Source organism: Aegilops tauschii, chromosome 5, assembly GCF_002575655.3.
Source record: "Aegilops tauschii subsp. strangulata cultivar AL8/78 chromosome 5, Aet v6.0, whole genome shotgun sequence".
Taxonomy (NCBI): domain Eukaryota; kingdom Viridiplantae; phylum Streptophyta; class Magnoliopsida; order Poales; family Poaceae; genus Aegilops; species Aegilops tauschii.
This window is the reverse complement of record NC_053039.3, coordinates 513,206,964-513,219,671: the sequence shown is the minus strand read 5'-3', so window position 1 is coordinate 513,219,671 and position 12,708 is coordinate 513,206,964. Positions and strand designations below refer to the sequence as shown.

Below are 12,708 nucleotides of genomic sequence, written 5' to 3'. Positions count from 1 at the left end.
TTTGGGGCTTTGCTCCAAAAGATCTTGGGGATGACATGGATGGATAGGAGCCATTTTTGGGGCCCCTCATGGGGGTGTGGCCGGCCACATGGGGTATCCCCCCTTGGGGACCCTCTAGTTCCTTGGTTTCACTCCTAGGTCCTTGTGGAAGGACTTCATTCATGTGCATTTTGGGTTTTTTGTGAAACTACCCTACCCCCTTGGGATTTCCTATAAATAGAGGTGGAGGGGCAGCCCTCCACACTCATCCCTTGCTCTCATACACATGCCATGCATTATCTGGCTTCTTCTCTCCCTCCCACGAAAAGAGTTTCGTAGAGCCGTAAGGCTGTCTGGGTTCCGGCAGGAACTAGTTCTGGACGGCGAAGCCCTGCCGGATAGATGACACCGTATGTGTGCAACTCTGTAGAGAGATCGTAGTTTCGGTCTTAGTTCGTGAGTGCCTCCCGAAGGGCTGTCCGTGTGACCGTCCGAGTTTCGAAGGTCCTCCCGAAGGGCTGTCCGAGTGACCGTTCGAGTTTCGAAGGTCCTCCCGAAGGGCTGTCCGCGACACCGTCCGGGGGGCTGTTCGACCGCCTCCCGGAGGGCTGTCTGAGGAGCAGATGAGGGTATACATCCTCGCGGTTGGAGGTTGTAAATCCTAGCTGCGGGGATCTGCACCGCCGATCGTCATCGACTCTACTTCCCGCTGCGCTACGAGTCGGTAACGAAAAAGATCAAACCATGTATGCAGTCTCCATAGTGGTCCTGGGCTGGTGCGTAGGTCGGAAAATTTTTGTTTTCTGCTGCGTTCCCCTACACCCCCACCTTGATTTTGACGAAACTATTGAATACCTCACGCGCTTTGTCGGCAACAATCAAGTGCAACCCTTGCCATGGCCTGCTCGGGTCCGTTCTTCTCAACCATTCCCATCGCACACGAAGTGCCAACGCTTGCAACTCTAGGTTCTTCACACCCAAGCCTCCAAAAGTTGTTGGTTTACATACCGTATCCCACGCGACAAGGCATTGGCCGCCATGGCTCTTATCTTTGCCAGCCCAAAAGAAGGAGCGCATCCACCTATTAATCTCCTCAAGGACCCAAGCTGGGGGGTCAAGCACTAGGAGCTGATGGACTGGCCGTGCTGCAATCATAGTTTTGACAAGGATCAATCTCCCGGGCCGCTGAATGAATCCTCGTTGCCAGGCAGGGATGAACTTCCTCACTTGATCAAGGAGCGGCTGCCAATCCGCCCTAGTTAGCTGGTTGATAGCAAGTTGGAGTCCAAGGTAACGACATGGGAAGCTTCAATCTACAATGCAGGATCGCCTCCACTCTTTGATGATCAGTCTCATTGTGCCTGATTAGAATCGCGTTGGACTTGCCGTAGTTGATTTTGAGGCCAGAAGCTTTGCCGAAGATGTCGAAGGTATCCTTGACGAACGTCAGGTCTTGTGTGGTCGGCCTCAAGAAAAGTGCAAGGTCGTCAGCATAGAGAGAGAGAGAGAGAGAGAGAGAGAGAGAGAGAGAGAGAGACGCTGAGTAGCTGAGACGCCTCTGAACGAGCTGAGGACTCCTTCTTCGGTTGCCTTTCTGAGGATGGAGGTGAGGGCATCCATGGCAATCACAAACAGCAGAGGCGAAACCGGGTCTCCTTGCCTTAGTCCCTTGGCATGTTGAAAGCGCCTAGATGGGACTCCATTGACCAGCACTCGAGTGTTTGCAGAGCGGAGAAGGATCGAGATCCAAGAAATCCATCTCTGACCAAAGCCCTTTGCCCTAAGGTTCTCCAATAGGAACGGCCAAGACAATGAATCAAAGGCTTTGGAAATATCCAGCTTGAGAAACAGCCCCTTCTCCTTTCTAGCGTAGAGTTTCCGAGCAAGCTTCCTGACGAGGAGGTAGTTGTCATGGATGTTTCTCCCCTTGATGAAAGCCGACTGATTGATGGCCACGATCTCGGACATGCGAGGCCTAGCTCTGTTCGCAAGCAGTTTGGCGAATAGTTTGGCAAAGCTGTGAGGCAGGCTAATCGGCCGGTAGTCTCCAACTTCTAAAGCATCGGGAATTTTGGGGATCAGAACGATATGCGCACGGTTAAGCTTCTCGAATCCTCTGCCATCTCCCACATACAGTTTCATCAGCGTGGCCATGATGTCTCCTTTGATGATAGGCCAAGCGGTGTGGTAGAATGCCCCGATGAATCCGTCAGGGCCTGGGGCTCTATCCGCGAGGATCTCTTTGATCACTTTCCATACTTCCTCTTCTGTGAACATAAGCTCAAGCTCATCAAGATTGCACTCAAGTCTGAAGGTACTCAAGATCAAGCGCATTATCACGGGCTTCATCCTTTCCTAGCAAGTTTTCGAAGGCCTCGGAGAAAACTTCCTCTTTAATGGCTTGATCAGTGATGATTTCATCTCCCCTCTTGATGCAGGGGATGAAATTCTTGGACCGTCTCCCGTTAGCAATGGCCTGGAACAGCTTAGTGTTGGCGTCGCCATCTCTAAGCCAACGGATCCGGGATCTTTGCCTGTCTATGGTACGCTAATCCAAGCAATGAGAGCTTCAAAGTTCTGCGCAGCCACGTTTCCAACTGAGATATGTGTCTCACCTCCTGAGCTCTATCAAATCTCGCAATCAGCCAATTTGCAATTTTCATGAGCATTTTGATGTTCCCGGTCTTTCTCTGCCCCCAAGCTTGCAGGTAGGATGTCGTGTTCCTGAACAACGCATCCAGCCTTTTGAACGGATCGAAGATCTCATTATTGCAAACCCAAGCCTCTCTGACAGCGTCTTCGAAGCCCTCCAGCTTTGTCCAGTAAAGCTCAAAGCGAAAGCGCTTTTTTGCACCAAACATGTTACTCGTTGAGAGGTGGAGTGGCCCAAACTTTGTAGCAACGGTTCCTAACCCACCTGGATCACAGAAGCTAATTCACATATATACCTATCAGTATGGATATTGCCTAAAAATAATATCAGTATGGATATAGTATTTCCGTTTTTTTCTCTAAATACTGTCTGGTGCTATCGAGGTACCGGTTGATATTTTGGTATCGGTTGTGTCCCAAATATATTTGTATCAAGTGACGCCACCTTCTCCAAACCAAGTTCTAAAATGTTATTTTTCATACATTGTGATTGATACAGAGCGACTGATATGACCGAGTGAGAATATACACTTATGTCGTCATCAAAATATTGAAGCAATGCATAATACGGGCTATGAAACATGTAGGATGTACATTCTTAACTTAGATTGAGAATTTAGCGAGTGTTTATCTATGTACTCTATGTACTGTATTTCATAACAAAATGGTGAAAAACCTTCAAATGGTAGTTAATCTATATTCCATAGCTGGATTTACCTAGTGTTACGAGCATGCAAACAGCGCAGTTCCACTTCCTGGGTCCGAGAAGTGTCTTGTTGGACTGGATTCGAACGCCAAGCAACTTCAAATTCAAGGGTTTACGTACTTTATAGCCGTACAAAATACTCTTAAGATCATTTCATCAAGTACTAGTGGGAAGAGTATTCCGGTAAAAAGCCACGATCGCTCTAACAAAGCAGCGTGAGATATTTAGTTCGACACAAAGCTCAATCTTCATATAAGAATTCTACGAGACAAAACTACATACATGCCCTCGACACCTCAAATGATCGACAAAACTTGTTCTTCATCGCATCAAATTTTGAGTTAGCATCCTGATAAAAGAGGTACCAACGATTCGACCATTCACATCTTTTTTACAAACATCAACACATGGCCCTCAGTGAGGGTCACTACAAGTCTAGCATAAATGAAGAAACCTTCGAGTCTGGAGTACAACAAATTTGGAACAACTGCAGATTACCACATACAAATTTGGAGCCATAGAAAAAGACACCAAAGACTGGCATTCACTGGATTACACAGCACTTCCATTTGCTCGGCCCGCTTCTGTCTGAACCACTTCTGCTTACTTCTGTGGGTAAGTTTCCACACCAGATTATAGGCAAGTTTCCACACCAGATTATAAAACAAGCACACTCCAGCAAAAGAACCGCAAACTAAGCAGATCATTTCTGTTAATCGACAAGTAGCAAGATCCGAGGCCAACATCAAACACACTCGTTAAGGTACGCTGGCACCACCTTGGGTTGAAGGTTACCGTCCAACCACTCTGACAAACTAAGGTTTGACATATCCGATTCGCTTCGCGGCTAATTGAGGTTTAACTGTTGGTTTCCTGCAGGGTTTTTCATAGGCTGACTGGGATTGGCAACACGAGTATCACAACAGCAGCAACCTACCATACGGGATAATCCGGCAGATAACCATCAACCCTAACTGGGTGGTTCGTTCGGTCGAGGCGCGGGACATACCTATCCGTAACGGACCCTGCAGCAAAAGCCCTATCCTCTGCATTCATGCTGCTGCTTCGTGGATAATCTGACCTCACTCCATGATCAGCGAAACGCCCACCACGGAATGTGGTTTCTTCGCACATGCCGGCATCTGTTCCAGGACCATATGCACCAGGAGATTCCCCTCGGAGAGAGTACGTATTAACAGGAGCAATGCCTTCTGGTAGCACCATATTCAGTGGTTGACCGGTGTACTCCTCGACATTGGGCACATCGTGGTGAAGGGGAACACTTCTCCTTTCTATTTCGTAGTCTGCAGGGCCTGATCCTCGTGGGTTCATATAGGGGCCACGGAGAGAGTACGCATTAACGGGAGCAATGCCTTCTGCTAGCACCATATTCAGTGGTCGACCAGTGTACTCCTCGACATTGGGCACATCGTGGTGAAGGGGAACACTTCTCCTTTCCATTTCGTAGTCTGCAGGGCCTGATCCTCGTGGGTTCATATAGGGGCCACGGCTTCCACTAGCAGCATGTTTAGATCTCTGATATGGAGGGGAACCATGCCTTCTGCTAGCACCATATTCAGTGGTCGGATGTGAAGGGGGACTGAGACCAGTACCAAAATTACCAGAAGGAAGTGCTGACTGCTGGGGACTCAACCTCCTTCCACCAATATCACCATCACTGGAATGATCCTCACGATGACTCGACCTCCTCCTATCACCATCACTGGAATGATCCTCACGATGGCTCGACCTCCTCCTACCACCATCACTGGAATGATCCTCACGATGGCTCGACCTCCTCCTACCACCATCACTGGAATGATCCTCACGATGACTCGACCTCCTCCTACCACCATCACTGGAATGATCCTCACGATGGCTCGACCTCCTCCTACCACCATTACTGGAATGATCCTCACGATGACTCGACCTCCTCCTACCACCATCACTAGAATGATCCTCACGACGACTCGACCTCCTTCCACCAGTATCAACATCACGGCGTTTGGAATAATCATCACGACATTTGAAATAATCATCGTGTCGATGTTGCTCATATCTGTGTTGGTTGTTGCTTCTATGATGACTGTTACGATACTCCGTCCTTCGCCCTTCCGGAGAATGTCTCCTTGATCTATTTTGAGAATTTCTTCTCCTCGAGGGTGACCCTCCCCTATAAGAATTTTCTCTCATATTATTTCTCCACTCTTCTCTACTTGATCCTCTTCCCTCTCTGGATTTGTATTCGGAAGTCATTGAAGATCTCTGATCATCATTACCCAGAGGATGATTTTTTGATGAGGAATCAGAACTTTGACGAGCATCTGTTTTTTTGTGATTATGAAGACGCTGAGGACTTTGATGAGCATCTCTTCCAGTTTCCATGTGAAACTTCTTATTGTTCCTTTCCAAGTCCAACATGTTGCCATCAGTTGCCTGTTCCTCCTGTCTCTGTCTCTTTCCTGATTTTTCACTTGAAGTATCAATTCCTGTTGCTTTGTTATTATCATTGCAGTGAGGACTCTTCAGCTCCTGCTGGCAGGCATGGCTACCATCAACTTCTCGGTCACCATCAGATCCGGAGCTAAACCGCCCGTCAGGTAATCCAAATTTATTACTGTTGTTTACAGGAGTCTTCTCCTTTTCCCCATATGTATTTTCTCTCCTACGAGTTTCTCTCTCTTCTCCAGATTTGGTGTTGCTTTCATCCTCTTCAGCCTGTTCCTCCACAATAAGCTTTTCTAGCTCGTCATTGTGTGCTTGATTTAAACGGATGGTCTCTTTCTCGAGGACACCTCTCCCTTTTGGAATCTTATCTTCCCTTAAGTTATTCATATCTACTGTTTGGATCTGGTCGGCTTCTTCTCGACATACCTTGTTTGACAGCTCCGCAGTTCCTGTTGAACCTTGATTGGTGTTCATATTCCTTTTACCAGTCACTTTTGTTTTCTTAGCAAGATTTCTTGTCCTATAAATTTTTGGAACGGGAATTAACTTTATCTGGTCGGCTTCTTCTCGACATACCTTTTTTGACAGCTCCGCAGTTCCTGTTGAACCTTGATCAGTGTTCATTTTCCTTTTACCAGTCACTTCTGTTTTCTTCTTAGCAAGATTTCTTGTTCTATAAATTTTTTGAACGGGAGTTGACTTTATTTGGTCAATGCAATGTGTTCCAACAGTATCCATTTCTGTACTAGATGGTAACTTTATATGGTCTCTGCTAGGTGCTCCAAGCTCAGCTTCTAGTTTATGGCTTCTGCAAGATTTCAACAGAAGTTAGTTGCTCTGAGAAGGAAGTACAGAGAAACTTTGGGAAACAAACGAGTAAGAACTAACATACCCACAGTAAATGATAATTCTATCACCCAGGTGCCAAGCGCGTACACTTGTGCCACGCTTTCTCTCAAAGGAAATGCTTCTGTGGTAAACCAATAAATGTAATGAGAACGAGACAATCACATAAGCTAAAAGCAACTATATCTGGATAACAGAATACCTTGGGAAACATATTTTGTGATATGACACTGGACAGCGTCTGCAAGCCGCAAGCCAAAGTTCTGGTTGAGTACTGTCTTCCATCGTTCTACATTCTGAGCACCAATGTGCAGGACATGTAAATGACATCCCAGCAGCAATCCTCCGCTCCAATTCGCAAGCTCCATCAGTATCATCAGGCTCAAGTAATTTGGCAATACAACTGGGGTGGTAGAAGTGCCCACAAGATGCTTTGTAGCATTGGAACACCTAAATGAATGCACACTTTAAAACAAAAGAACTAGAATCACGAAGGTATTAATATTAAGAAGGGACAGAGATGGTTAGAGGGCACTTCGAATCATATCTAAAGATACTCGAGGATCATAGCCACGAGCATCAATCACATGCACGAAATATCAACAGGCCTCAGTTGCCCACAATTCAAAATAAATGTGAATGAAGACATCAAGGAACTGGATTTAAATGTTTCACTTGGTAAGACACAGGATGAACACAAGCAAGTTTAGAGTATGATGATGCATGAAAGGTGCTACATAAACGGGAAATCAGCAACAAGCATACTCATTGGAGGAAGTGAAGAATTATCATTGAATGAGAACCGCAAAACTAGAAAGGCCACCGTGATCTCAACAAACCACATGCCACATTCTTGCAAGAAAGATACAACAAGTTACCTTAGCATTTGGCCCATCAGATGGCTCAAGATCTCCACAACTGAAACATTGGTGTTGCTTATATTCACAGTTCTTGCATAGATAATGATCAATTTCCTGTAAATATGCAAAACAAAAAAAATCACAAATTTGAGCCAGGAAAATTATAACACTGCTGGACCAGTCAGTGAGAACTTTGTAACTACCTGTAGTTGTGCAGAAGTTAAACCAAGAGTTTCACAAGTAGATTCCCTTCCATCTTTTTCTCTGGGATGGAAGGACCTTTTACATTGTCCTTCACAGCTACATAAAATAGAAGACAGGATCAAATTATTAACTCAATAATAAATCTACCTATGTGCCAGAAGTTTATAACTGGCCCGAAATGGATTCTCCGTGAATACTGGAAAATGTCTTATTTGTTCAATTTGCTGGATTTTTGGCAAATCCCCAAAACACAGCAGGTTGAATTCCAGTAAGAAGACCTTTTTTTTCTTTTCCTTTCTCTTTCATGTTAATCTCAAGTTTTAAACCTCCCCCAACCATGCAAGCAACATTAGTTTTTGAATTCTTTTGAAATACTTTCCAAAACAAGTTTAAAAAAAGGCTGGTATTACAAATGCGGTACCTACCACTACCAGGACATCTGGGAAGTTGGTTACAGTTGGTTACGACAGTAGTAACCGCCATGAAACACAAATTGCTCCAAAGATACCATAGCACAGAGGTTGTTCTTGAAATCATCAGATGATCAAAGCAAAGAATGAAGGCTAAACCATGAGAGTAGGTATATGATCTATTGTGAAATGTCAGCAAATAGAAATTGATAGCCCTCAAGCTAGCAGTGGCCAGTTTTCTTCAAGGAAAATAGTAGAGCAATTTACATTTACAATCACCAACAGAATGATATCTTCTAGTGTCTTTAACATGACATCTCAGAGATCAGTATACATAACACTTCCTTTGCGTCCACATGAAATGTTGTCCTATGAATCTCTAGCTCACTCACTCCCTACAGTATTACTTATTTTGGACGAAGTGCCACAATCATCCCATATGCATAGCCCAATTGAATGACATGTCTTCAAGACTTTTGAACTAGACAAATAAAACAATGTTACTCCCCCCCCCCCCCCTCTCCCGGTTGACTAACACTCCTCTCTCCATCTTGGGTTAGTTGAAAAACTAACACTAATTATTAATTAATGCCACTTGACTAAGACAAATCGAAAGCTTTAAATTGTTTTTTTAAGAAATTCCCAAATTTGGCTTCCAAGGTTCTACATTCACGTTCTTTCAAATACAAAACAATATTAATTTTTGTCTGAAACATGGACGGAAGTTATGGCATTACAAAAATTACTCAATGTTGTATTTGAAATATTTGAATATATTGGTGATGTTTGCAAATTCAATTCTTTTACAGAAAAAAAGAGAAATCACAAAATGATCCACCCATCAAATCAGTAGTGTTTGCGGTCAACGACTGATTAGGAAGCACAACTTACCATAGCAATTTCCCTCCATTGTCACATATTGCACATAAATTATCAGTAGCATCCCCACCACCACCACCATCGTTGTCAATATCATCACCATCATCGTTGCTATCATCATCGGTGCAGCTGTAATCATCACTGCTCTTGTCATCACCACTACCATGATTGTGGCTGGCGTCATATTTGCAGATATAATCATAATCGTTTTGGTCACTGTAATCATCATCACCATCATTGTCAAAGTCTTCTTCGTCACCACTACGCACTGCAACAGTCGGCCGTCTGGTACGTAAACCCTGTAAAATGGGATTCAAATGAGAAGTGAAAACAATGATACAGCGGCAAGACTTGACAATATTTTAGAGATCTGAAAGATGCAAATCTAAGGTCATTCTCAATCTACCTCTCTGATGTTCCTAGAGGCATTCTCAATAAACCTTTCAAGAATTTGCGAGTGCAAAAAAAAGAACAGTCATGATCATGGCACAACCACCCATTGAATTACAGAGAACATTTGTAAATACTAGCAGAGTTCCTGGTCATTGATAATAATAACAATGTAACTCCTTGCAATGTTCTTCCGGATTTCGCCCAAGCAGATTGGATTCAAAGGTTGTTGTAGCTGCGCTAGACAAGAACGGGGTACTAACCCCGTCAACCAGAGCAAAGGGAGGTCAGGGAATTATCTGCTTTACTCATGGTGCTCCATGCCCGTATACAAGCCATGTAAACAAACCTTACAAAGGAACAAACTGGGCTAAAATCCCCGGTTTCAGGGAAACATACCCAACTGAAAGGGAAACCAATCCATAGCAAGAAAGGCCTGTCTTTTGTACATTGAAACCCTAGTGCTAACTTTACTGTCTTATAAAAACGAACCAATCACATCCTAAACAAGTGCAGTACTACAATCTACAAGAGGTCAGTGGAGAAAACATGCCCAAAATACTCCAAGGTTCCAGCTTCCAACAGACAATTTGCACATAACAACGAAACAACAGTACAATTGCAAAAGGAACGATGATCTTGACGGGATTATTATCTGGGGAATATGATGAAATGCGATCTAGCACTTGGGCATTGGATCATATAACGACGCAACTCCCCCCGTCCTCCGACGCGCGGCCCTAAATTGGCGAGGAGAAGCCTGATGAGAAGCAACAGAAGATAGGGGGCTCACCATATCTCCCAGCGGCGAGCCGGAGCGCCGCCGTCAGTCGTCCGGATTCGGGAAGGGCTAGGGCAGGGCGAAGGGGCTCGGCGGAGGTTGGGCAACGCCGGTGAAGGTTCGGGAAAGGGCGCGGTGGAGGCAGGCACGGGCGGCGGAGGGCGGGCTCGACGCGGTGGCCGGCGAAAGAGGCGGCGGGCGGGCGGCGGCGCTGGGCGAGGCGGTGAGAGCGCAAGGTGACAGTTCCTTCTCTTTTTTTTTCTGGGATCAGGGCTTTTCTTTCTGGGGCAGTGCTTAAATTTTTTTTTTAGGATACTAGTGCTTATTTATTCAGGTGGGAGGGCCTCAGGGACTCCCTGATGGGCTGGGCTGCGTTCGCAGGTGGCGGGCTTGTTTGTGGCCGAATCTGGGCAAGCGGCCTGCCAGGTCGCAATCGATAGCCCTAAAATCTCTCCAAACCCCCCGCTGTACCGCCGCCGCCGTCACCGTCGACACCCCAACCCCCCACTCCCCTCCCCAATCACCACGGCCTCTCCCGCGCCGCCGCCGTCGCCACCCCGTCCGCGGTCTTCCTTCCGAGGTACGAAGCTCGCTATCCTGTTTTCTTCCAGCGATTTGTCCAATCCCGCTGGCCTTCACAGCTCGCGGATCCGCCCCTGGTTCAAAACTGCGCATTTGTGGCTGGGATTGGTAGCACCGTCTAATCCGCCGGTGTGCTCCGCAGGATTCCCCGCGCCATGACGAGCCTGATATCGCAGAACGCGCTCCCGAAGCGCCGCCTGGAGAAGGACGACAGCAGCAGCAGCGATGAAGAGACCATGGGCTCCCCCGTCGCCTCGGATGCAGAGGCCGGGAAGAAGCCCAGGCCGGAGGATCGCAGGAAGGAGCGGAGGAGGAAGAAGAAGGCGCTGCAGGCCAGGCAGGGCCAGGAGGCCGATGAGATGAGGCGGCTGGAGAGCTCCCTGTTCGGCAACATCTACACCCCGCTGGAGTTCGGCACCGAGGCTGGGGCTGCCGTGCCGGCCCGTGGCCAGGGTGATGCTCCCTTGTTCTTCGTGGACCGGTCTGCCGGCGACGACCTGCCTGTTTATGAGGAGGACCTGGGCAGTGAGGATGAGGTGGTTGATAAGGGGAGGAAGCCCGCCTGGGTGGATGAGGAGGAGGATAGCACCGAGGTGGACATCCTCAAGGTTGCGAGGCTGAGGAAGCTGAGGAAGGAGGCTGATGAGCGCGTGATCTCAGGCAAGGAGTATGAGGCTAGGCTGCGCGGTCACCACGCCAAGCTGAACCCCTTCACTGGCTGGGCGGATATGGACCGTAAGGCTCCTCTCCGTGATGGCGACTCCGATGAGGAAGAAGGTGGAGTCGATAATATGCTTCGGAACAACGATGAGCTTGTTGTCAAGGGCACTGCTAAGCTCCTGCCTGGCATGCTGGACTACTCAAGGCTTGTTGATGCGAATGCTCAGGATCCTTCCAGTGGTCCTATCAATTCAGTGCAGTTTCACAGGAATGGTCAGCTGATGCTTGTTGCAGGCCTGGACAAGCATCTGAGGTTTTTCCAGATTGACGGCAAGAGAAACCCCAAGATCCAGAGCATATTTGTCGAGGACTGTCCAATTCAGAAGGCAGCCTTTTTACCTGACGGCTCTGAGGTGATCCTTTCCGGCAGGAGGAAGTTCTTCTACTCATTTGATCTGGTGAAAGCTGCTGTTAGTAAGATTGGACCCTTGACTGGGCGTGAGGAGAAAAGCCTGGAGAGCTTTGAGATATCACCTGATTCGAGAACCATTGCGTTTATCGGTAACGAGGGGTACATTCTCCTGATATCTTCCAAAACAAAGCAGCTCATTGGAACCCTCAAGATGAATGGTAACGTGCGTTCGCTGGCCTTTGCCGATGGTGGGAACCAGCTACTGAGCAGCGGTGGGGACGGCCATGTTTACCACTGGGATCTCAGAACAAGGAAGTGTATGCACAAGGCTGTTGACGAGGGCTCCCTATCAGGCCTTTCCCTCTGCACCTCCCAGGACAGCTCTTACTTTGCCACAGGCTCCAGCAGCGGCATCGTGAATGTGTACAAGAGGGACGAGTTCCTCGGCGGGAAGAGGAAGCCACTGAAGACGATCGAGAACCTCACGACTGAGATGGGCCAGATGAAGTTCAACCACGACGCCCAGATCCTGGCGATAAGCTCGAGGAAGGACAGGAACGGGATGAGGCTCGTGCACGTCCCGTCCTTCACCGTGTACCAGAACTGGCCGGGGCCTCGGTTCAGCCTCCAGTACCCGAGGTGCCTGGACTTCAGCCCAGGCAGCGGGTTCCTCTCGGTCGGACATGCCGGCGGAAAGGTTTTGCTGTACAAGCTGCACCACTATCAGAATGCCTAGGGCTCTTGCGGTCCAGTTTTGACACTGTATTTTTCTGCTTTCAGAGAAAACCTGTGATGTTATCTGTAACGTGATTCTTAAACCCTCTTATTGCCTTGTGAGTGCTGCTGTCACAGATATTTTAATGCTCAATGCAATAACTCAGGGGCCTTGATAATTGAAA

General features: G+C 47.3%; 1 protein-coding gene and 1 non-coding gene across 2 annotated transcripts; one reads left to right on the top strand and one right to left on the bottom strand.

The window, feature by feature from the left end:
• Positions 1-3,638: 3,638 nt before the first annotated feature.
• On the bottom strand, positions 3,639-10,452 carry LOC109765463 (uncharacterized). The gene is made up of 7 exons (XR_005758182.3): positions 10,168-10,452; positions 8,997-9,283; positions 7,695-7,791; positions 7,510-7,605; positions 6,834-7,081; positions 6,678-6,755; positions 3,639-6,593 (listed from the first exon to the last, which is right to left on the bottom strand). It is a non-coding gene; the product is annotated as an uncharacterized protein (transcript).
• Positions 10,453-10,513: 61 nt separating this feature from the next.
• LOC109765464 (U3 small nucleolar RNA-associated protein 18 homolog) lies at positions 10,514-12,708 on the top strand. Its single transcript, XM_020324246.4, has 2 exons — positions 10,514-10,735; positions 10,880-12,708. The coding sequence occupies exon 2, from the start codon at positions 10,893-10,895 to the stop codon at positions 12,543-12,545; it is 1,653 nt and encodes a 550-aa protein (XP_020179835.1). The 5' UTR covers positions 10,514-10,735; positions 10,880-10,892; the 3' UTR covers positions 12,546-12,708.

Coding starts and splice junctions, on each gene's coding strand:
- LOC109765464 (XM_020324246.4), top strand. CDS start 10,893: ATGACGAGCCTGATATCGCAGAACGCGCTCCCGAAGCGCCGCCTGGAG.